The sequence below is a fragment of the Pan paniscus genome, chromosome X, assembly GCF_029289425.2.
Source record: "Pan paniscus chromosome X, NHGRI_mPanPan1-v2.0_pri, whole genome shotgun sequence".
NCBI lineage: Eukaryota > Metazoa > Chordata > Mammalia > Primates > Hominidae > Pan > Pan paniscus.
In genome coordinates, this window is record NC_073272.2 from 150,855,017 (window position 1) to 150,880,660 (window position 25,644).

At 40.7% G+C, this 25,644-nt stretch overlaps 1 protein-coding gene across 4 annotated transcripts in view; it reads left to right on the forward strand.

The window, feature by feature from the left end:
- MTMR1 (myotubularin related protein 1) overlaps nt 1–25,644 on the forward strand; it is a 71,396-nt gene that overhangs the window by 23,828 nt on the left and 21,924 nt on the right. For all 4 annotated transcript variants that reach the window (XM_034949811.3, XM_034949814.3, XM_034949813.3 and 1 more), the window contains 9 exons: nt 1,403–1,478; nt 10,014–10,108; nt 10,483–10,590; nt 12,890–12,991; nt 13,294–13,377; nt 14,242–14,391; nt 15,315–15,503; nt 19,356–19,541; nt 20,003–20,209. In XM_034949811.3, coding sequence (XP_034805702.1) covers nt 1,403–1,478; nt 10,014–10,108; nt 10,483–10,590; nt 12,890–12,991; nt 13,294–13,377; nt 14,242–14,391; nt 15,315–15,503; nt 19,356–19,541; nt 20,003–20,209 — 1,197 coding nt within the window. The remainder of the gene's footprint in view (nt 1–1,402; nt 1,479–10,013; nt 10,109–10,482; nt 10,591–12,889; nt 12,992–13,293; nt 13,378–14,241; nt 14,392–15,314; nt 15,504–19,355; nt 19,542–20,002; nt 20,210–25,644) is intronic.

A 25,644-nucleotide genomic window follows, 5' to 3' on the forward strand; every position in this document is an offset into this window, starting at 1 on the left:
AAGTACAAAAATTAGCCGGGCGTGGTGGTGTGCGCCTGTAGTCCCAGCTACTTGGGAGGCTGAGGCAGGAGAATTGCTTGAACCCGGGAGGCAGAGGTTGCAGTGAGCTGAGATTGTGCCACTGCACTCTAGCCTGGCGACAGAGCGAGACTCCATCTCAAAAAAAAAAAAAAAGGAGAAGAAAAAAAGCAGCTGAACTTGTTTTGCTTAACCCAGCATTTCCCAAACTTTTATTTATTTATTTATTTTTTAAGACCTATTCACATCTCTTGGGAAAGTAATGCTCTATGAAATACAGCTTTGGAATTGCTGGGGGTTTTGATCACCTTATTCTTATTCATGACGCATTATGTCAGAGATGCCAAGGAGAAAGTGACTGGTTTCCTTGGCAGCGTCTCACAGGGTGGCGGTACCTTGGAATAGGCCCCGAGTTCAGGCTTTGGTCCCTAGCTTTGTAGTTCAAGAACACCATTTTCTCACCTCCCCTCAATTATCTGGCACTATCCAACCAAGCTCACAAGGGAGTGGCTACTGGGCTGCAGTGCCAATCTGCTAATTTAAAAACGTGGGCGTGTATTTTTCTGGCCATCTAAGGTATCCTTTTCCTAGCATCATTGTAGCCAGGAAACCTAGTAAATCATTAGCAATTTTCTTGGTGAGTATGAAATTACTGCAAAGTAAATTGTCTTGAGACATGCCTGACGAAAACACCCTGCTCCGCAGCAGGGATTGGAATACTGTTGCCTGCCAGATGAGAGCACACTCTCTCATGGCCTGGATTGGGTGAACACTGACAACTTCACTCTTCATGTCCCTGGTCATACGCTTTGTGCATGCATGTCCGTGTGCACGAGCACACACAGACACACACACACATAGCTGGGCTGCAGTAGCAAAGCCTAGGCCTTTCCTTAGTTGTGTACTGTACTGAGACTATTCTCCGGTTATTTTCATTAGACTTCTGGCCTTCCCAAACTTTCTCTTAGGCTGGGTCATTTCTCCAGTTAGCTAAGCACCTATAGCTCATGTTGGTTTCATTTGTATTAGTTTCATGCTCAGAAGGTAACCTTTTTCTGGCCTTATTTGCAAATTCTAGAGACACCTTTTAATAGCTATCTGTGTAGTGATTACAGTATCTTTCTGTCATGTCAAGCCATTTCTGTATTAATGCTTCCTAACTGTGAAATTTAAATATGTTGTAACAATTTGCTAGAATATGCAGCATGGTGTCTTGTGATGCTAAGCTTTTAAGTTGTCTTTGAAGGGGTTGGGTGCTTATTTTGCACGCTTCTGTAGCCTTATAGTGACATCACAGAACACCGAAATTCTTCACAGGTATACGGAAAGTGAGATTTACTCCCGTTTGGTGTCTTTTTTTTTTTTTTTTTTTTTTTTTTGCTAGGCTCTAAGGGATGGAAATAAGCTGGCACAGATGGAAGAGGCTCCACTTTTCCCAGGAGAATCAATTAAAGCCATTGGTAAGTTTAGTGTGTACACTTTGCTTGTTGAGATCCATAAAATGAAATGGCACTTAATTTGCAAGTGGAGGTGATGTGTGTGCTGGAGATCAGCCAGACCAACTTAATTAGGGGACAAATGGACTAGATCTATTCATCCTCATTAGTGTCATCATGACCTAAGAGATAGAAGACTGCAGAGGATCCCGTTAAGTTCCAATTGAGTATTTGATGGCGTTCCCAACAGAAGAGGGGCCTGACTTTTCCTGGTGAACTGAAAGCTGATTAGACACTCAGTGTAATGTCAGTTCACTGCTTTGTTGGAATCCTTCAGTATAAGGAAAATTTATCAATAGGAGATCTATATCATGTTTTAATAACAGTTTTGAGAACTCAGCAAAGAAATTTTAGTGGTTTATCAGATCCCAAAAAGTACAATTTTGGTGCATGGCAAGGGCTTGTGTTGCCATCCTGGCTTTTAAAGGTGATGGCATGAGGGCTCCCATATCCCTCCATGGTGTACTGCCAGGCCTTTCAGGGAGTAGTTGATTGTGCCATGGGTGGATGGGAGGGGCAGCTGGATGCGACCCGTTCATCTCATCACTTGGTTGGGTTGGACAGTCCGGTTTTCTAGACTGCTTCCTTCTTCCATCATGGCTTTCTCCCAAAGAGGTGCACTCAGTCTCAGAGTATAGTCATCTTGTGCCAAGAATATTTGAGTAGCGGGGCTCTCCCACCAGATCCTCCAATCAATTATTGCTGCTGAATATCCTAGTCTGTGTCTGTGGACCATGCTTATCTTGTCCTTGGTTTTGAAATTCTTTATTTCCTTGGGTTCTAGGACTTCATTCTATCCTGGCAGTCCTCTGGCCTCTTTGTTCCTTCTCTGGGCGTTCTTCTAGCTCTGCCCTCATACTGTTTTCTTAATGATCTGTTTAAAATGCAGAGGTAATTATGTCATGCCCCTGCTTCTTCTTCAGACAGTAAACAACACAGGCGTAAAATGTAAAATGTGAAGAGGTTGTTTTTCACTTTAGTTTTATAATTTGTCAGTGAGTCAAAGTGAGCTCAGAAAAGATTAGAGCTCATGTAGGTGATTGACAACTTTGCACATCAGATACATATTTTGAATGAGCAGGGAGCGTTATAAAAGCTTGGATTGCAAGCTCACAGTTGTTGTAGTAAGAAGAGAAGGCTTCAGTGGATTTAGCTGCGGTCCTGGTGCTCTTTTTCTCCCATTTTCTTTTCCTTTCACTCTGGAAACAGAGCTCAGAGAGAGAGAAACTCCTGCCTGGCCCCACTCCAATACGAATTATTGGAAATATCTTAGAGTTAGATCTTAAGGACATCTGCAAATCCTTAAGTGATGTAAGTATGCTTTATGCTCCTCTGGTGGCTTGCAAAGGGTAAGTAAATTGACCCTCTACTTTTTAATAAAATATATTCCTGGAGGCAAACTATTTAAATAGGTCATTGTGAAGTAAAGTACTCCGTCTAGAGTATTACTTCAGTTTGTCATTGTCAGAATGTGAAGAGTTTTGACACAGTGTACACCTGAGAAACCATCATTCACAGTCAAGGTAACAAACATATCCATCACCTCCCAGAAGTTTTCGTTTCCTTATTGCCCTTTATAATCCCTACTTCCTCTGCCTTCTCCACCATCCCCAAGCACTATAGGCTAGCTTATGTTTTCTAGTGTTTTATGGAAATATAATCATAGAGTATGTTCTTTTTTTGTCTAGCTTCTTCAAATCAAATAATTATTTTGATATCCATATTGTGGCATGAGTTAACAGTCATTCTTTTTTATTGCTGGATAGAATTCCATTATATGGCTACATGACAGTTTGCTTATCCATTCATCTGTTGGTGGATATTTGGGTTGTTTCTACTGTTCGGCTGTTACAAATAAAGCTGCTGTGAACACTAATGTACAAGTCTGTATGAGCATACCTTTTCTTTTCTCCTGAGTAAATACCTAATAGATAAGTGGCTAGATCATATGATAGCTATACAGTTTCTTTAAAAAACTGCTAATGTGTTTTCCAAGTGGTTGTACCAGTATACATTTCTAGTAGCCGTATATGAGCATTCCAGTTTTCCCCTTCCAATTTGAATGCCTTTTATTTCTTTTTCTTACCCTATTACTCTTGATTGAACCTCCAGTATAATGTTAAAGAGAAGAAGTGAGAGTGGACATTCTTGTCTTCTTTCTGATCTTGGGAAAGCTTTCAGTCTTTCACCATGAAGTATAATGTTAGCTGCAGGTTTTTACTATAGATGCCCTTTATCATGTTGAGGGAGTTCCTTTCTATTCCTAGTTTGCTGTGAGTTTTCATCAGGAATTGATGTTAGATTTTCTCAAATGCTCTTTCTGCATTGATCGATGTAACCATGATTTTTCTTCTTTAACCTATAGTATCCTGGGTTACGTCAATTAATTTTTGATTGTTAAATCAACCTTGCATTCCCAGGATAAACTCAGCTTGCTTATTATGTAGTATCCATTTTATACATTTTTGGATTTGGTTTATTAAAAGTTTGTTTAGAAGTTTTACGTCAATATTCATTTATGAAAGATATTGGTCTGTAATTTTCTTGTAATTGCTTTGTCAGGTTTTGGTATCAGAGTAAAGCTGGCTTCATAGAATGAATTGAGAATTATTCTCTTCCTTAGTTTTCCAGGATAGCTTATTTCTTACTTAAATATCTGGTAGAGTTTACCAGTGAAGCTGCTTGGACTTTGCGTTTCTTTTGTGCGAAGGTTTTTAACTACAAATTTAATTTATTTAGTAGTTACATGACTGTTTAGACTGTGGTTTTCTTTTGGGTAAGCTTTGGTAGTTTATGTCTTTCCAGGATTTTGTCCATTTAATCCAAGTTGTCAAATTATTGTCGTAAAGTCATTTGTCATATTTCCTTACTCTTTAATATCTGTAGAATTTGCAGTGACATCTTTCTCATTTCTGATATTATTAATGTACATGTCTTCTCTTTTTTGTTTTTCTCATCTGTCTGGCTAGAGGTTTATTAATTTTATTGATCTTCTCAAAGAGTCAGCTTTTGGTTTTATTATTTTCTTTGTTTTCTGTTTCATTGATTTCCACTCTGATCTTTATTATTTCCTTTCTTCTGCTTACTTTGGGTTTAATTCACTCTTTTTGTAGCTTTTGAGGTGGAAACTGTGGTCATTTATTTGAGATTTTTGTTATTTTCTAGTATAGGCATTTAGATTTTCCTCCCACTGCTACTTTAGCAGCATTTCATCAATTATGACCTTGTGTTTTTATTTTCATTCAGATCAAAATGCTTTTGAATTCCCCTTTTGATTTCTTCTTTGACCCTTGAGTTATTTAGGAGTGTGTCGTCTAATTTCCATATATTTGTGAATTTCCCAAATTTTCTTCAATTATTGAGTTCTACCTTCATTCCTTTGTGTTAAGAAAACATACTTTTTATAACTTGAATATTTTTATGTTCATCAAGGCTCATATTATGTCCCAGAATATGCCCTGTCTTGGTAAATGTTCTATGTGCAGTTGAAAAGAATGTGTTTTCTGCTGTTGTTGAGTAGACTGTTCTATAAATGTCAATTAGATTTTGTCGATCTGTATTCTTAGCCATCTTCTGTCTATTTCTACCAATTGTAGAGAGAGAGGTTTTGAAATCTCTGACCATAATGGTGGATGTGTCAGTTTCTCCTTGCAGTTCTATTAGTTTTGCTTTATGTATTTTGAAGCTGTTATTAGATACATACATGTTTAGGATTCTTACATCCTCCTGACGAATTGACCTCGTTATTATCATGAAATGACCTTTATTCTTGGTAATATTCTTTGCTCTGAAATCTACTTTGTCTGATATTATTATAGACATTATAGCTTTTAAAAAATTTTACTAACATGATATACCTGTTTTCATCCTTTGAATTTCAAACTATTTGTGTCTTTATATTTAAGGTGAGTTTCTTTTAGGCCACATATAGTTGGTTCTTTCTTTTGTCTCCAAACTGACAATCTCTGCCTTCTAATTGGGGTGTTTAGATCATTTACATTTTATATAATTAGTAATATAATTAGGTTTAAATCCACTATCTTGATAATTGGTTTTTATTAGTCTCATTTATTCTTTGTTCTTTTTTCCCTCTTTTTATGGTTGAATTGAGTACTTTTGTTTTAAACTTTTTTTATTTTTTTATTATTATTATACTTTAAGTTTTAGGGTACATGTGCACAATGTGCAGGTTAGTTACATATGTATACATGTGCCATGCTGGTGTGCTGCACCCATTAACTCGTCATTTAGCATTAGGTATATCTCCCAATGCTATCCCTCCCCCCTCCCCCCACCCCACAACAGTCCCCAGAGTGTGATGTTCCCCTTCCCATGTCCATGTGATCTCATTGTTCAATTCCCATCTATGAGTGAGAACATGCGGTGTTTGGTTTTTTGTCCTTGCGATAGTTTACTGAGAATGATGATTTCCAATTTCATCCATGTCCCTACAAAGGACATGAACTCATCCTTTTTTATGGCTGCATAGTATTCCATGGTGTATATGTGCCACATTTTCTTGATCCCGTCTATCATTGTTGGACATTTGGGTTGGTTCCAAATCTTTGCTATTGTGAATAGTGCCGCAATAAACATAACGTGTGCATGTGTCTTTATAGCAGCATGATTTATAGTCCTTTGGGTATATACCCAGTAATGGGATGGCTGGGTCAAATGGTATTTCTAGTTCTAGATCCCTGAGGAATCGCCACACTGACTTCCACAATGGTTGAACTAGTTTACAGTCCCACCAACAGTGTAAAAGTGTTCCTATTTCTCCACATCCTCTCCAGCACCTGTTGTTTCCTGGCTTTTTAATGATTGCCATTCTAACTGGTGTGAGATGGTATCTCATTGTGGTTTTGATTTGCATTTCTCTGATGGCCCTATTTTAGGTACATGTGCATATAGGTAAACTTGTGTCATGGTAATTTGTTGTACAGATTATTTTATTACCCAGATACTAGGCCTAGAACCTAGTAGATATTTTTTCTGATCCTCTCCCTCCTCCCAACCTTCACCTTCAAGTAGGCTCCAATGTCTGTTGTTCCCTTCTTTGTGTCTGTGTCTGTGTTCTCATCATTTAGCTCCCACTTATAAGTGAGAACCTGCAGTATTTGGTTTTCTGTTCCTGTGTTAGTTTGCTAAGGATGATGGCCTCTAGCTCTATCCATGTTCCTGCAGAGGACATGATCTCATCCTTTTTTATGGCTGCAAAATTCCGTGGTGTATATATACCATATTTTATTTATCCAATCTGGCATTGATGGGCATTTAGATTGATTCCATGACTTTGCTATTGTGAATAGTGCTGCAGCAGACACACACGTGAGTGTGTCTTTATGGTAGAATAATTTATATTCCTTTGGGCATATACCTAGTAATGGGATTGCTGGGTCAAATGGTAGTTCTATTTTTAGCTCCTTGAGGAATCACCACACTGCTTTCCACAACGGTTGAACTAATTTACACTCCTACCAACAGTGTGTAAGCGTTCCCTTTTCTCTGCAACCTCATCATCTCTTATTTTTTTTTTTTTACTTTTTAATATGATAATAGCCATTCTGATTGGTGTGAGATGGTATCTCATTGTGGTTTTGATTTTCATTTCTCTAATGTTCAGTGATACTGAGCTTTTTTTTCATATGCTTATTGGCTGCATGTATGTCTTCTTTTGAAAAGTATCTATTCTTGTCCTTTGCCCACTTTTTAATGGGGTTGTTTGTTTTTTTTCTTGTAAATTTGTTAAATTCCTTATAGATGCTGGATATTAGACCTTTGTCAGATGCATAGTTTGCAAATATTTTCTCCCATTCTGTAGGCTGTTTACTTTGTTGATAGTTTCTTTTGCTGTGCGGAAGCTCTTTAGTTTCATTAGATTCCATTTGTCAACTTTTGCTTTTATTGTGATTGCTTTTGGCATCTTTATCATGAAATCTTTGCCAGTTCCTATGTCCAGAATGGTACTGCCTAGGTTGTCTTCCAGGGTTTTTACAGATTTGGGTTATACATTTAGGTCTCTAATCCATCTTGAATTGATTTTTGTATACGGTGTAAGGAAGGGATCCAGTTTCAGTCATCTGCATATAGCTAGCTAATTATCCCAGCACCATTTGTTGAATAAGGAATTCTTTCCCTATTGCTTGCTTTTGTTGAAGATCAGAGGGTTGTAGGTGTGCACCCTTATTTCTGGGCGCTCTATTCTGTTCCACTTGTCTATGTGTGTCTGTTTTTGTACCAGTACCATGCTGTTTTGGTTACTGTGGGCCTGTAGTATAGTTTGAAGTCTGGTAACATGATGCCTCCAGCTTTGTTCTTTTTGCTTAGGATTGCCTTGGCTATTCTTTTTGGTTCCATATGAATTTTTAAATAGTTTTTTTCTAGTTCTGGGAATGTCATTGGTAGTTTGATAGGAATGGCATTGAATCTATAAATTGCTTTGGGCAGTATGGCCATTTTCACGATATTGATTGTTCCTATCCATGAGCATGGAATGTGTTTCCATTTGTTTATGTCATCTCTAATTTCTTCGAGCAGTATTTTGTAATTCTCATTGTACAGATCTTTCACCTCCCTGGGTAGCCATATTCCTAGGTATTTTATTCTTTTTGTGGCTATTGTGAATGGGATTGCATTCCTGATTTGGCTGTTGGCCTGGCTGTTGTTAGTGTATAGGAATGCTAGTGATTTTTGTATGCTGATTTTGTATCCTGAAACTTTATCAAAGTTGTTTATCAGCTGAAGGAGCTTTTGTGTCGAGACTATGGGGTTTTTACTTTTTAGAATTCTATTTTATGTCCTGTGATTGCATATTAGCTATAATTGTTTGTTTTGTTATGTAACTAGTTATTTTACATCTTTATGTCTACCTTCAAATGATTGTATGCTGCTTCATGTACAGGATAAGAACCTTATAGTAGTATACTCCCATTTGTCCCCTCCTACCCTTTATGCTGTTGTTGTCATCCATTTTACTTTTACATATGTTATAAACCCCACAATATATTGTTTTTGTTTTTGTTTAAACAGTTATCTTTTAAGGATAATGATAATAATGCCTTAGTCTCCTACAGAAGCACTTGCCAATCCACTCCCTGCCAACTTCTCTGGCCTCATATTCGACTGTCCTCACTGCACCCATTGATCCAGGCATACTAACCTCTAACAACTTATCACTGTGCCCTTCCTCCCTTCCTTCTCTTACTCCCGCTACCCAGTTTCCTATTGAGTTAAGTTGATCCTTTTCTGAACTTCCATTGTAATACTTTGTGTCCACATTGTTATTTTAGCTTTTGTCAACCTCTAGTGCAGGGATCCCCAACCCATGGGCCGTGGATCAGCACTGGTCCATGGCCTGTTAGGAACGGGGCTGCACAGCAGGAGGTGAGCAGCGGGCTAGTGAGCATTACCGCCTGAGCTCCGTCTCCTGTCGGATCAGCGGTGGCATTAGATTCTCACGGGAGCGTGAACCCTGTTGTGAATTGCGCATGTGAGGAATCTAGGTTGTATGTTCCTTATGAGGGTCTAATGCCTGATAATCTGAGGTGAAACAGTTTCATCCTGAAACCATCCCCCTACCTCTGCCCTGGTCCATGGAACAATTGTCTTCCATGAAACCAGTCCCTGGTGCCGAAAAGGTTGGGGACCTCTGCTCTAAGTATAATGGCGATTTTTCTGTGTGGTATCTCTCACAGGTCATGGGCTGCTCATGGACAGGAACTTTTTCCAATTATACCCAGAATCCCAGCAATAGAAGGCTCTCAGTACATAACGAGTATAGAAAAGTTCAATGGAAGTATTCTGAGAATTTGGTTCAATGACGTTAATGCCTTTTGTTGTCTCACTTGGACTCATATATAGCTATGTATATTCTTGTCATTCCAGTGGAATGGCACTTTGGGAAAACATGAAGATGTGGTATCTTTGTGATAGAAGTGAGCTTCTTAACACTAATGGGAATTAAATATGTCATGCACTTAATAGATATTAACAAAAAATTAAAACTGATAAGGGGATAAGGAATTTGAAATAAGTCTTTTTCCATTTCATTGATGTGGTTCTAGGTTTTGTCTTCTGTAAAAAGAGTTTCCTTTGGAGATGCATTAGGAGACAATCTTTAGTTTTCATTAGTTTTAAGTAGCAGTAATTCATGAAACAGTAGCCCAGGGTTTTCAGAGTTTAATTAATGTTTTGAATACGATTAATTTATCACCCAGGGAAAATGTTAAATACCTAGGAAAAATGACAGAATATAACTTCTTATGAGGCCGTTTACTTAAAACCTCATTAAGTAGCAAATCAGAATTTTGTTTTAAAAAATTGAAATTTATTAGAAGACTATGCATCTCTCTATATTGAAAGTCATAATTGATATAATCCTATAAAATATAAAATTCCTAGAAAACTGGAATCACAAATATATATTTGGAAAACTCGTGTTAAGTTTTATGGAAGCACAAGTCTATGGCAGTAGTTGCTACTTTGGCCTTTTTCTTTCAGTGAAAGATGTCATGTATATCTGCCCATTTATGGGAGCAGTGAGTGGAACCCTGACAGTGACGGACTTTAAGCTGTACTTCAAAAATGTCGAGAGGGTGAGTTTTTTAAAGTGTGTTTTATTTTAAAAGAAACACTTTTAAAAGAACACTAAAGGAAGAAAGTAAAAAGTCCCCTGAAATCCCATTACCCTGAGAAAACCACAGGTTGGGTTTTGAGATGCACACATTTGCAAACAGATGTTTGTATCTTGAAAACAAAGGCTGTTAAAGTACCGCTTAAACCTGGAGGGGAAATTCCATTGTTGTCTCAATATATATTTCATAAGGAATGCTATCAATCAGACTTCAATTTAGCTGGGACAAAGAGGAAATGCGAAGTAAACAAACATGTTTTGTAACCCAGCAAAGACTTAAAATATGAAAACTGTTGACTGACACTAATAGGCATTGATCTTAATTTTTGAACCTAGGACCCGCATTTTATCCTTGATGTTCCCCTTGGAGTGATCAGCAGAGTTGAGAAGATTGGAGCACAGAGCCATGGAGACAATTCCTGTGGTATAGAGATAGTGTGCAAGGTATAATAGAAACGCCAAGTGAAAACTAAAAGAGGGCAATCAGCTCTGAACTTTTTCTCCCTCAGTCTCTTCATGGTCTTTGGACAGTAGAATAATTTGTACTGCTAGTAACTCAAATGTTTTCGGGATAGCAACCTCTTCAAATCTCATATCGAATTTAAACTATTATGTAACCCTTTGAAGTAAACCTTTTCTATTGAAGTCCAATTGTCCCTTGGTATCGGTGGGGGATTGATTCCAGGACCTCTGCCTCAGATACCAAAATCCATGGATGTCCAAGTCCTTTATATCAAATGATGTAGTATTTGCATATAACCTAAGAACATTCTCCTGTATACTTTAAATCATCTCTATATTGCTTATAATAACTAATACAGTGTAAACACTATGTAAATAGTTGTTATACTGTATTGTTTAGGGAATAATGACAAGAAAAAATGTCTGTGCATGTTCAGCACAAATGCAACCATCCTTTTAAAAAATATTTTCCATCTGCAGTTGTTCGAATCCTCCAATGTGGAACCCATGGATAGGAAGGGCTGACTATTTCTAATTAACGTGGACCTATAACCTAAGTGATTGTTTGTCACATCTCAGAGAAGTCAAGTGAAAAGCAGAGACCAATACATTTCCCCAGTTTGTTGTTTTAAGACTACGTTCAGAACAATGTGGATGGTCAGAGACTTCCTAAAGGGACAGCAGTGGCCCATAAATTCTGTGATTAAAAATGAGATTAAGTTTCTTGGCTATGTTGGAATTTTTATGTTGAGCTAGGCTTATTTGTTTATTTTGTACCCTTCTAATAATTTAAGTAGAAATGTGTGTGATAACTTTAATCACAAAGTCATGTAGGACCCACTCCTAATTGATGTATTTTATTCCCAGTGACTTGACTTTGGTAATGTTTACCAAAAACCCTACCTGAAGTACCAGAAAAGAGATCCTGCCTGCAGGATCATCAGCGCCCCTTCCAAATTTTGGGTTAGGATTCCTTACAATCTATTTATTTTGATTCAATCTCTGAGGATAGCTCCCTCTGGTTGGTCCTAGACTGCGTTCAAAACCATTTTTTTTTTTTTCCCAAAGAACCCTTTACTCTTCCAGATCATGAATCTGTTGGCTTACTAAACTCACTTTAGTCACTCCCTGACAACTGTCCTTCTCAGGCAGGGTTCCCCATATGGAACAATGGCAAGCAGAGGGGTGACTTGATCAGTTCTGCAATTTTGAAACATGTCGTCCCCTTTCTCATGACGCTTGAGTATCTTCCCATTATCCTTAGACTAAAAGAAAAACTCTCCTTACAAGACTGCTCTGCCTGACCCACTTTCCTCTGCAGCTTCGTCTTGAACTGCCCTCCTCTCATTCTGGCCATCCCAGTCACATGGGCTTTCCTTTGGTGGTTCATACTTGACACACCCACACACACACACACACATCCCAGAATCTTTGCACGTGCTCTTTCCTTAGCTTGTAAGCAATCTTAAATAGCAAGTCAGCTCAGTCAGCCACCAAGGTGTATGTGTGTAGCCATGTAGCTTAGAGGGAGGGCATGTCAGGAAATTATGTTGCTTAGGCAGGCGTCCTGGGGCTCTTTTACTAAGATATTTTTATGGCTGGGGTGAGCATTTGCTAACAACTGCTTTAAATGTTCTCTAACCTAGGTTACTAAGATAATGCTCCCAGCCTTCTCAGATCATGCCTAAGAGCTTTACAAGGTGTGGGGTTTATTTTTTAACAGGTGATATACAATTCAAAAGATACAAAAGCTGTATATACTAAAAAATCAGTCTCCTTCCACCCACCACCCTGCCACTCTGTTCCACTCATTTCAGGCACCCACTGTGACCGATTTCTAATGTAACCCTCCACAGATAGCCTATGCACATGAGAATGTATGTATAGTCCTTCTTTGAAAACATAAGTGGGGCCAGGCGCAGTGGCTCATGCCTGTAATCCCAGCACTTTGGAAGGCCGAGGCAGTTGGATTACGTGAGGTCAGGAGTTTGAGACCAGCCTGACCAACATAGTGAAACCTTGTCTCTACTAAAAATGCAAAAATTAGCCGGTAGTGGTGGTGGGTGCCTGTAATCCCAGCTACTCGGGAGGCTGAGGCAGGAGAATTGCTTGAACCAGGGAGGCGGAGGTTGCAATGAGTGGAGACTGTGCCGTTGGAGCAAGATAAAGTATAAAAGGAGAAATGAATTAAAAAAAATAATTTCCTTATTTATGGCACGGTATCTGGCTTATAGGTGCCTGATGTATGTTGAATAACCGAGTTTTGCTAATTGTTTAACAGGATATGAGGAACTTGCGGCTTGCTTATAAACAGGAAGAACAGAGTAAACTAGGGATATTTGAAAACCTCAACAAACATGCATTTCCTCTTTCTAACGGACAGGTAAATACACCAGAGTAAACCTTTTCTGCATGCATTTGTGGGGGTCCAAATATCCTATGTTTAATTATTCCTTTTTCCAGAGGTTTTTTTTTTTCCTCTGTTGGTGACTAATATTAGAATATTTGAAATTTGTCAGTTCTGGGTAATGCTTAAGAAAAGCTGCTACTTTGTTGCTGTAAAATTTACAGACTAAAATAGGAATCTTAATACACTCAGCTCATATTAGAATGAAAAGCTTTAATATTGGGTATATGATATAAAAAGAAATAGTAACATATGTGTTTTGTGGTTTTTGTGTCCAGGCACTATTTGCATTCAGCTATAAAGAAAAATTTCCAATTAATGGCTGGAAAGTTTATGATCCAGTATCTGAATATAAGAGACAGGTAAAGTATATTGCTTATCAAACTGAAAATAATAGGTTGAGCATCTTTTTCTCTTCTAAAAGGTTAGAAATGATGTGGTGGAGAAGAAACTTTTTCGAACAAGTTATGCACAGGTTTAACTGCTAGCTTATAGGTTCTCCATCTTTCCTTGATTCTCTCTTCTCCCTGTGCCAAACCTTAGACTTTGTCATTGTTTGTTCATCCTGTTTCCAGAGGGTGAGTGGGACTCAAGGACAAGGACGGGTTTAAAAACCAAATTTGCCAGATGGTTTTTATTAGATGTTCTGGTAAAGAATTGATGAGTAAGGATCCAAACCACTGACTACAGTTAGATTCGAAGCATGTGGTGTGACTACATCTGTCTGATCCAGTGTTCCCGGGTCTGGGAACTCTTCAGTGCATTGTCAGCTTCAAATTATTCCACTAAGATCTTATTTTCATGACGTTTGTTTCATGACGTTGTCTCTACCTTATATTTGGTATAATGTTTTACGTTACTTATTTTAGACATTTGTAAGAGGTATCTGTGTTTCTAAAGGACTTTTGAGTATATTCTCAAAAATAACACTGAGCTCATTATTTATAGAAAATAGGACAAGAAATATATAGAAATGTGATTCTAGTGTATAATTTTCATGTTTTAGTATGGTTTGGATATTCTTATGCTTCTTTAGATTTTTAGAAATGTCTAGGAAATGGGTTTTACCGAATAAATATATATATTGACTTTTAAGTTCCAATAAACAATAAATTATAAACGGATTTTAGTTGCAAATAAGAAATGGATGTACTTCATGCTTAGTACTTTTTCAAAGTGTAAAGTCATGCATTTCCCCCTCTTCTTCTTTCTCCAACACCTTACAGGGCTTGCCAAATGAGAGTTGGAAAATATCCAAAATAAACAGTAATTATGAGTTCTGTGACACCTACCCTGCCATCATTGTTGTGCCAACTAGTGTAAAAGATGATGACCTTTCAAAAGTGGCAGCTTTTCGAGCAAAAGGCAGAGTCCCTGTAAGTAATAAACATTGTCATTTATATAGGAATATATATTGCGTTAGATCTAATATGGAGAGATTTAAGACAAAAAAGAATCTAGTGAACAAAAATGGAAAGCAGAAAAATAAGCTTATAAACCTGAACATACCTTTGATTCTCAACAAATACCTAATTATATAAACAATCTGTTTGCTATGACTCCCTCTTTTATGATTTCCTATAACTAAGTATAAGGGGAACTTCAGTCATACCCTCAAAAAGTAGTAGAGAATGACAAAGGAGTAGCAACAACAAGTTAGCATGCTATTGTATTACCAGTTGGCATTGCTGGTTTCACTGAATCATCCTAGAGAAAATGCTTCTTTCTTAGATACTGAGCATGATGCCATAGCTGCGTGGGAGGGACATCATTACAGAAGTAGTAGCAGACAGCTGGGAGTAATGGTTTGAGCCCAGAGTTTGCATCTGTTGTAATCCTGAGTCACTTGGCCACTGGAGGAAAATGAGAGGTGGGGTGGCAGAGTGGCAGATTTTATAAGAGACTGTATATTCACTTTGTCCTTACCCTGCCACGTATATTATTGTTGAGATACAAAGATGTTTTTAAAATTAGGAGACAAGGTAAAATTAGTCAATCAAATTGGAATGGGGCTAGATTTTAGTAATAGTTTGATTTAGGATTTGTTTTTCTTAGAATCATAGAATATTGGGGGTGGAAGGGGATTTTTAGAGCTCATGTAGTCAGAATTGTTTCATCCTGACCAAAACATTGAGTCTGATGGCCACTACAATGCTGTGATTGGCCTGCCCACTCTCACTTTTGAAGAAAATATGTATAAGAGACCGTGCTTGAGAAGGGAACTTGTTTTTCCTACCAGGTAATTAGAGCATACATTGCTTTAGGAACTGTACTAATATTTATTGCTTAAAAACACTAGGTGTTGTCATGGATTCATCCGGAAAGTCAAGCAACGATTACCCGTTGCAGCCAGCCACTTGTGGGTCCCAGTGATAAGCGCTGCAAAGAGGATGAAAAATACTTGCAAACAATAATGGATGCTAACGCACAGTCACACAAGCTTATCATCTTTGATGCTCGACAAAACAGTGTCGCCGATACCAACAAGGTATATTCTTAATAGCATTGCAGAAACACTGGATATTTTCATGTCCTGTCTGTAAATCATTATGCAGTTGGAATAACTCATTGATTTCCTCACCACCTGAAGTTAGAATCATTTGGAGTCCATAGCTATTCCTCCCTGGTGTATGCTCCTTGGGCTGTGTTTGGTGTCTCACATGGGTTGGGATCTTGTCTGTTTCATTGCTTCTCTACAATATCCTGTCTGCTAAATCAATTAAGCAAAGACCTAGAAAGACAATTATCATCTAAAGGATTTAGCATTTTAATGAAATGATCGTGAGGTCCTTGGAAGTCCGTTTAAGGAATATAGTGGTTAGTTGATTAATTCATGTCTGGTCTGAATTTGTTTTAGAATGGAATCAGCCATGTGAAATGTGTAAATGTACAAAGTTTCCATAAATCTCATGGAGCACCTGTGTAGTGTACCTCGGGTGGCAGTGAGACATGGTTAAAAACACCTCTGTTCCCATGACTTTCATGATATCACACCCTGAGTTTCTCTCGCTCTTCAGCCTGGCCTTCTCCATCTCCTTCACTGATTTCTCTTCCCAGTCTTCAAATGGCATTGCTCCTCGAACTTGGTCTGGGGTCCTCTTTGCTCTACACAGACTCCTGGGGCCATCTCTGATGACACGGCTTTAAACACTCTCTGTATGCTGAGTTCAACTTGAGCTTGACACTGCAGTTTCTCTCCTGTCCTGATCCCTCCTAACGTTGAGACTGGATTTCTATCCCATTGTATGGCTGACATCTCTGCTTGGCTGTTTCCCAGACCACAAACCCTCCGTATATTCCAACTGGCCTGAGAGGCACGATGGCAAGTTGGTGAGACCCCTTGGCTTTGGAATCAGTTACACGTGGGTTTTCCTCCAGGTTCTGCCACTTGGTGCTCTAGAATCCTGAGCCAGTTACTTAACCTCTCTCTGTACCTCAGGTTCCTCTTCTGTAAAACAGGAGATAATATCAGTGTCTCATGTCATGGGTTGTGTGAGGATTAAAATTCAGTGAGAAGAATGCATGTAAATGACTTAGCACAGCGGTGAGTGCATCCTCATGGCACAGTACATGATGCTGATAAGCTCGCCACCCCTGTGGTCAAGGGGGCTGCCCAGGTGTCTGACTTGAGGGTGAATAGTGGTGTCTGTTACTGAGATGGGGAAGACTGGGAGAGGAACAGGGCAGGGAGGAAGATGGGGAAGTATTAGTTTTCTGAGGCTGTCATACAAATTACTACCAACTTGGTGGCTTACAGCACCAGAAATGTATTGATCACAATTCTGGAGGCCAATTCTGCTCCCTCTAAAGGTTCCAGGGGAGAATCTGTTCCTTGCCTCTTCCAGCATGGGGTGGCTGCCCCAGCCTTCCTGGGCTTGCAGCCACATCACTCCAATCTCTTCTTCCGTCATCACATGACCCTCTCTTGCTCTGGGTTTCTGCGTCTCCTCCTTTCTCTTCTAATGACACTTGTGATGACATTTAGGTTCCACCTGAAATAATCCTGGATCCTTAAACACATCTGCAAAGACCCTCTTTTCAATTAATCTTGGAATCCTTAAACACATCTGCAAATCTCAGGATCCTTAAACATCTGCAAAGACCTTCTCTTCAAATAAGGTCACATTCACCATTGCCAGGGATTCGATGTGGATGTCTTTGGCGGGGCCACTTTTCAGCCTACCATAGGGAGGCATCCCTCAGTGAGGCCCCCTTGCTCCCCACATCTGGATCATTAGCTGTGTCAGTCTTTCTACATCTCTGCCTCCCACCTGTCACCACCATATCCCAAAGAATTACAAAATGTGAGAAAAGCCATATTGGTGGAGGCCATCTTCAGACTAGCCAACAGGGTGAGGGCAGTTCATTGTGTTTTATCCCATGCAGGAGAGATAGAGACAGGACACTAAATTGTATATCTAGAATAATTTTAACTATGGCAGTATATGTGTCTAGGAAACAGAGTATTTTCTAGGTCTCCACTGGTTCTTTATATATAAGATTATGTCATATGCAAGTCGAGATAATGTGACTTCTTCCTTTCCAATCTGGCTGCCTTTCATATCTTCTTCTTGCATTGGTATTGCATTGGTTGATTTTTATATGTTGAACCACTGTAGTGGATTGAAAAATGTCTCCCAAAAGTTTGTCCAACTGGAACCTCAGAATGTGACCTTATTTAGAAATAGGATCTTTGCAGATGTATTAATTATGATGAAGCCATCTTGGAGTAGGGTTGGCCCTAAATCCAGTGCCTAGTGTCCGTATAAGAAAGCCATGTAGAGACACAGGCACACACAGAAGGAAGATGGCGATGTGGCAATAGAGGCAGAGATTTAAATGATGCAGCTAGAAGCTGAGGAGTGCCAAGGACTTCCAGCAACCACCAGAAGCTAAGAGAGAGACATGGAACAGATTCTTCCCTATACCCTCCTAAAGGAACCAACTCTGCCAGCACCCTGATCTCGGACTTTCAGCCTCCAGAACTGTGAGAGAATAAATTTTATGTTGTTTTAAGTCCCCCAGTTTGTGATAGCACCCTTAGGAAGCTAATAAAACCTCCTTACATTCCTGGGATAAATCCCACCCGTTCATGGTATGTAATCAGTCCCCTTCATATACTCTTGGATTGGGTTTGCTAGTATTTTGTTGAGGATATTTGCATGTATTTTCATAAGGGATGTTAATCTGTGGTTTTCTCTTCTTGTGATGTCTTTGTCTAGCTTTGGTATCAGGATACAGCTAGCCTCATGGAATGAACTAGGAAGTATGCCCCCCTCTTCTAGTTTTTGGATGACCCATCATCTCTTACCTCACCTACAGCAGGAACCTTGAAATTGGACTTCTGCCTCACACCCTGCAATCTCATCTCCACATTATGACCAGAGTGATCTTCTTTTTAAAAAAAAAACTTATTGTTACTATTTCAATTGATAAATGAATTGTATATATTTATGGTGTACAACGTGGTATTTTGATTGTGTACACATTGTGGAATGGCTAAATCAAGCTAATTAACACACCATTTTTTGTGGTGAGAACACTTAAAATCTACTCTCTCAGCAGTTTTCAGATACAGACTACATTGTTATTGACTGTAGTCACCATGTTGTACAGAGTGATCTTCTCAGTGGACAACTCTGTGCACATCCCTCAGAGCCGCAAGGCAGTGATATCCAGGTTCCTGAACAGGGTCTCCAAAGCCCTCCTCACACGGGTCCTTTCCTTCCTGTCTCGCCACATCTTCCAGGTCCATGTCTCAGCTATGTGAGGTTCTTTTCAGTTCCTTAAGCACATCCCACTGTTAGCTCAGAGATATGTTGCAGTCCTAACTCCAAGTACCTATAAATGTGGCCTTATTTCACAATAGGGTCTTTGTAAATGTAATTAAGTTAGGATGTGGTCATATTGAATTGGGGGGTGGGGGTTAAGCCAAATGACTGTGTCCTTAGAAGAAGAGGAGAAGAGACAGACACAGACAAAGGAAAGAAGGTCAGGTGGAAATGGAGGCAGAGATCAGAATGATGTGTGTATAAGCCAAGAACACCTGGGAGAGCCAAGGAAGGATCCTCCCCTAGAGTGTTCGGAGGAAGCATGGCACTGCCGATACCTTGAATTCAGACTTCCAGCCTCCAGAACTAGGAGAGAATAAACTTCTGTTGTTTTAAGCCACTGAGTTTGTGGTTCTTTTTCCAGCAGCCCTAGGAAACTCATACAAGGATATAGGAGGTTTATTTGCAGATGAGTTTGTTGCTTCTTTAGTGGTCTGTATCTCATAGCACTAGAAAGAATAGAAAAGTTAATTCCAGATAATGTGATGTATTTCTTTTGTTTTTCGTAGACAAAGGGTGGAGGATATGAGAGTGAAAGTGCTTACCCAAATGCAGAACTTGTGTTCTTGGAGATCCACAACATTCATGTCATGCGAGAGTCACTACGCAAATTAAAAGAGATTGTGTACCCTTCGATCGATGAGGCGCGGTGGCTCTCCAATGTGGATGGGACGCATTGGCTGGAATATATAAGGGTAAAGAGATCCAGCACTTTATATGCTTTCCAGTTAAGACTTCTTTGTGCCTGTGCCATAAATACGTATATCTCCAAGTGCCTCTTGGCTGTGTGCATGAACTTTCTTATTCAATAGTTTCCATGGACAGCATCAGACTGGGGTCTTTGTGGAGGGCTTTTGTGACATAGTGAAAAGGGAAAAATGCTTGCCTTAGGTCAGGCTTTTAAAGAACTTCGTGGCCCTTTAATAAGGAACCATATTTACTCCTGTAGTTTTTCTCCAGTATAAGATTTTTTCTTTTCTTTTTATTTTTTTAATGTGATGCTAATATTTCCTAGTGATTCTCAGCTGATTGCCTGCCATTCTTGTTTGGTTTATTGACCAGAACTTCCAAAGCTCTCCCCAGAATTATTTTACATTGTTTTACATTTAATTGAAATTCAATGTAGCCTGGTCTAATGTGCCTTTTTTTTCTGAAGATGCTGCTTGCTGGGGCAGTAAGAATTGCTGATAAAATAGAATCTGGGAAAACATCTGTGGTGGTGCATTGCAGCGACGGTTGGGACCGAACAGCCCAGCTCACATCTCTGGCTATGCTAATGTTGGACAGTTACTACAGGACCATTAAAGGATTTGAAACTCTCGTAGAAAAGGAGTGGATAAGCTTTGGACACAGGTTTGCACTGGTAAGTTCAGACAGTGAGGTTTATGCTGGACTGTTTTGCGGTATCATATGGATGTAAACGTCATGTGTGACACACGTAAGCGCATATATACACACACACGTGCAGGCTTTCTCTTCTGTATCATATCAGACCTGAATTGCCATAATAAAATACATGGACCTCAGGCATTGTATGTTCCTCATAGGGCGTTTTTATTTTAGTGTATTTATGCCTTTTTTAAAAATTGAGGTAAAATTCATATAACATAGAATTAACCATTTAAAATGCTCAATTCGGTGTCCTTTAGTAAATTCACAGTATTATGTAACCATCACCTCTAGTTTGAAAACATACTCTGGCCAGGCGCGGTGGCTCAGGCCTGTAATCCCAGCTCTTTGGGAGGCCCAGGCAGGCAGATCACCTGAGGTCAGGAGTTCGAGACCAGCCTGGCCAACATGGTGAAACCCCGTCTCTACTAAAAATACAAAAATTAGCCAGATGTGTTAGCGGGCGCCTGTAGTCCCAGCTACTGAGTAGGCTGAGGCAGGATAATTGCTTGAACCCGGGAGGCAGAGGTTGCAGTGAGCCGAGGTCATGCCACTGCACTCCAGCCTGGGCAACAGAGCAAAACTCCGTCTCAAAAAACAAAACAAAACAAAAACCATACTCTTCACCTCAAAAGGAAATGCTGTACACATTAAACAGTCATTCCTCACTTCCCCCAGCCCCTGACAACCACTAACATTTCTGTCTTCGTATACATTTGCCTTTTCTAGGTACTTCATATAACTGGAATCCTACAGTATTTGTCCTCCCATGACTGAGTTACTTCACTAAGCATAATATTTTCAAGGTTCATCCATGTTGTGACAAATATCAACTTTTCATGATTTTTTATAGCTGAATAGTATTCCCTTGTGTGTATATACCACATGTTGTTTATCTGTTCATCTGCTGATGGATGCTTGGATTGTTCCCACCTTTGCTATTGTGAAGAATACTGCGTGAATGTTAGTATATAAGTTTTTGCCATAACAAGGTACCACAGACTGCATGGTTGAAACAACAGAAATTAATTTTCTCATAATTCTGGAGGCTGGAAGTCCAAAATCAAGGTCCCAGCAGGATTGATTTCTCTTGAGGTCTCCCTTCTTTCCTTGCATATGGCCACCCTCTGGCTACCTCTTCACAAGGTCTTTCTTCCCTTTGGGAGCTACTGGACACCCCTGCTGTCTCTCTGGGTGGCCAAATGTCCTCATCTCATAAGGATACCAGTGAGATTGGCTTAGGGCTGACTTCAATGCCCTCATTTGAACTTCATCACCTCTTTAAAGGCCCCATCTCCAAATATGGACACATTGCTGAGCTACCGAATGTTCAGGCCTCAATTTTGGGGATCACAAGTCACCCTATAACAACTTGCTTACAATCTAGGGGGTTATATACCTAGGAGTGAAATTGTGAGGTCATCTGATGGGGCATTCTTGGGCTGCCATTTGTGTTTTAGTCCAACTGGCAGCTACTTCTGGTCTGTCTAGGCCATTGAGCTGTTAGGGATCTTTCTGAACTGTGCATTGAATGGGAATACTCCTGAAGTCCCCATTAGACTTGCTATGGAAAGCAGGAAGATGGGTAGTGCAAGGATTTCATTGGCTTTGGTGTGAGTGTGCCAAGCTTCCAGCTGTCCCTGCACTCCTGGGGTGGAGCGCCTGCAAGAGGACCTCCCAGAGAGAAGGGACAAGTCCGCAGTCTCTGAGCTGCATGCCCTTTGGGAGCTACTGGCAGATCCCTGGGCATGTTCCTTCCCCTCTCTTGCCTTGATTCCCTCCTCTCTGAAATGGGGCATTGTGTGGGAGAAATGAGTTTATATGTGTCAAATGTTTAGGGCAGTGTTTGGCCCATGCTAAGTGCCAGGGAAGTTTTAAACAACATCACCAATTCCTTTGTTTCTTACCCCCTCAGCAAAGGCTGGTCTCGGTAAGGAAGAGAGAGTGTGTGGAATCTTTCCAGATGTTTGTACTGGGCCATCTCAGAAGACTCAGAGGCCACTGCCTTCTACCTTCCTCCCCAAACTGTATGTCCTAGGGGAGAGAAAGCTTGAATGGGTGCTTTGCCAGAGGGGTAGTGGTGAAGGCTGTCTAGCGAGATGCCAGCGATGGCAGCATGTACTGGGACTCAGCAGAGGTACATGCATCGGGGTGTGCCTACAGCGCCCTGCTCCCATCCCTACTTGCTAATGCTGGGGCTCACTGCACCATGGCCACAGTGAAGCCAATAGGACTATCAGATTCCTAATGGCCCCAATTTACTAAGCCACCACTATGTGTTTGGCACTGTTAACGTGCAGCATCTTGTTTAATCCTGATAGTACTCTCATTGACAGATGGGGAAATTGAGGTTTCAAGAGTGTGTGTTATCTGCCCAAAGTCACACAGCTAGTTAGGGCGGAGCCAGCCTTTAAACAGTGATTTCAAGCCTGCAACCACCCACCCTCTGGATCTGTGTACTCTACTTTACCTGGAGTTCTGTGATTGAGCCATCAGGGCTTCCAGCTGAGGCTGATCCTGCCCTTGCCTGCTTGCCTCCATCATGGAACTTTCCAATTGTTCTTCCCTTTATCCTGCCTCCATTCCCCCCTCTTCCCTAGATCATTCCCATTGGTGTAGAGACATTCTGTTATATCCTAAAACAAAAACCCTCTTGACCCCACAGCCCTCCTCAGCTGTCACCCTGATTCTCTGCTCTTCTTTACAACAATCTCCTCAAAACTGTTGTCTGTACTCACTATCACTATTTCTCTCCTTCCAGACTGTCTTGAAAGCACTTCAGCCAGGGTTCCTTCTCACAATGCCCCCCCCCCCAATCTGGTCGTGTCACTGTCATCACTTGTTTTATTTGGCCTGAGCATTCGATGCTGTTGATTCTTCCTTTCTTCCAAACACTTTCTTCATTCGGCTTCTAGGTTTCTATGACCTTTTGAATTTCCTCCAACTTTCAGGTCTTCCCTCATCTTCCCAACCTCTTAATGTTGGGGTGTTCCAGGGATGAGTCCTTGGATCATTTTTCTTCTCTTTGTGGTTAACCTGTTAGTGATCTCAGCCAGTCCCATAACTTTGAATATATGGATAGCGAATCTGTGATCTCATCTCCATTGCCCCTGATGCTCCTGTAACTCAGGCTTTATCAACCCCCTTAGGCAGTCTCCTAGGTGGCTGTCCTAGTCTGTTTGTGTTTTTACAATGGAATACCTGAGGCTGGGTAATTTAGAAAGAAAAGAAATTTATTTGGCTCACGATTCTGCAGGCTGTACAAGAAGCATGGTGCCGGCATCTGCTTCTGGTGAGGGCCTCAGGCTGCTTCCACTCATGGTGGAAGGTAAAGGGGAGCCAGTGTGTAGAGATCACATGGTGAGAGAGGAAGCAAGAGAGAGGGGAGAGGGTGCCAGGCCCTTTGTAACAACCAGCTGTCTCGGGAACTAATAGAGAACTCACTCACACACTCCCCCATCCAAGGAGGGATTAATTTATTTATGAGGGATCCACCCCCATGACCCAACACCTCCCATTAGGCTCCACCTCCAACATTGGGGATCAAATTTCAACACGAGGTTTAGGAGGACAAACATCCCAACAATAGCAGTAGCCTTTCTGCAACCTAGCTCTGTCTAATCCATCGTCCCCATTGGAGCCAGATGGAGCATTCCAAACAACAGATTGGATGCTGCCACTCCACAGTGTGAGTCCCTCAGCACCTTCCTGTAGCACACAGGTTTATGAACAAACTCCTCAGTGTGCACTCAAAGCCCTTGGTGATCTGGCCCTAGCTACATCTCCAGCCTCACCTCTCATCTTCTTTCCCTTGCCCCGTCTAAGCCTCAGCTGTGCCCAGCTACTTGTGGCTTCCTTAGTGTTCCCCACCACATTCCCACTGGTTATCAATTCCTGGCTACCTGGGAAGCAGGCATCTCCCTGTCCTTCAAGGTTTATCTCAAATGAAATGTCCTTCATGACTATGACTCGCATGACTGTCCCTCCCTGTTCCTTGCCCTACCCCATCCTAGGATGGTTCACTCATTCCCTTGTGCTCCCACCATACCCACTGCATACTTGGAAGCCCTTGGAACACTTTATTGCCCTTGTGATTTATACATCTTTCTCCCTTGACTAGACCACAAATGAATTATTCATCAAGCACAAGTACAGTGTCTCATTTGCTCTGGTCTCCTAGGGGCCTAGCCAAGGACCAGGCCTCTACCAGACACCATGACAATGTCTGACATTCCGAGGGCCAGGCATGATGCCTTGCACACGCCATAGGAGTTCCATGGCTATCTGTTGAAAGAATGATCCTAAATTGTGAACTGTCAGTGTAAAACAGTTCCCTAGGTGCCTTAAATACTGAACAGCAGGTCCTACAAGAGATTTTATAGTGGGGCAATGCATGGAGCTACTATGGAGAACAGAATGGCGGATACTCAGAAAATTAAACGTGGAACTACCACATGATCTGACAATTCCGCTGATGGGTATATACCCCAAAGAAGGGAAAGCAGGGGCCCAAACAGATATTTGTACATTGGTGTCCATAGTAGCTTTATTCACAATAGCCCAAAGGTGGAAGCAACCCCAGTGTCCATCAGCAGACGAATGGAAAAACAAAATGTGGTCTATATATACAGTCATGTGGTGTGTGATGATGAGGATACATTCTGAGAAATGCATCATTAGGTGATTTTGTAATTGTGTGGACATCATAGAATGTACCTTACAGAAACCTAGATGGATAACCTGCTAACATCTAGGCTATATGGTACAGCCTATTACTCCTAGGCTACAAACCTGTGTGGCATGTGACTATACTGAATACCGTAGGCAACTGTAATACCATGGTAAGTATTTCTGTATCTAAACGTAGAAAAGGTACAGTAAAAATATGATATTATAGCCTTATGGGACCACCATTGGATATGCAGTCATCATTGACTGAAACGTCGTTATGTGGCACATGATTATACAGTGCAATGTTAGTCTTAAAAAGGGAAATTCTGGCATGTGCTATAACATGGATGAACCTTGAAAACATGCTCAGCAGGCCAGGCGCGGTGGCTCACGCCTGTAATCCCAGCACTTTGGGAGGCCGAGGCGGGCGGATCATGAGGTCAGGAGATCGAGACCATCTTGGCTAACACGGTGAAACCCGGTCTCTACTAAAAATACAAAAAAATTAGCCAGGCGTGGTGGCGGGCGCCTGTAGTCCCAGCTACTCGGGAGGCTGAGGCAGGAGAATGGTGTGAACCTGGGAGGCAGAGCTTGCAGTGAGCCGAGATTGCGTCACTGCATTCCAGCCTGGGCGACAGAGTGAGACTCCATCTCAAAAAAAAAAAAAAAAAGAAAGAAAGAAATCATGCTCAGCAAAATAAGCTAGCCACAAAAGGACAAATATTTATGTTTCCACTT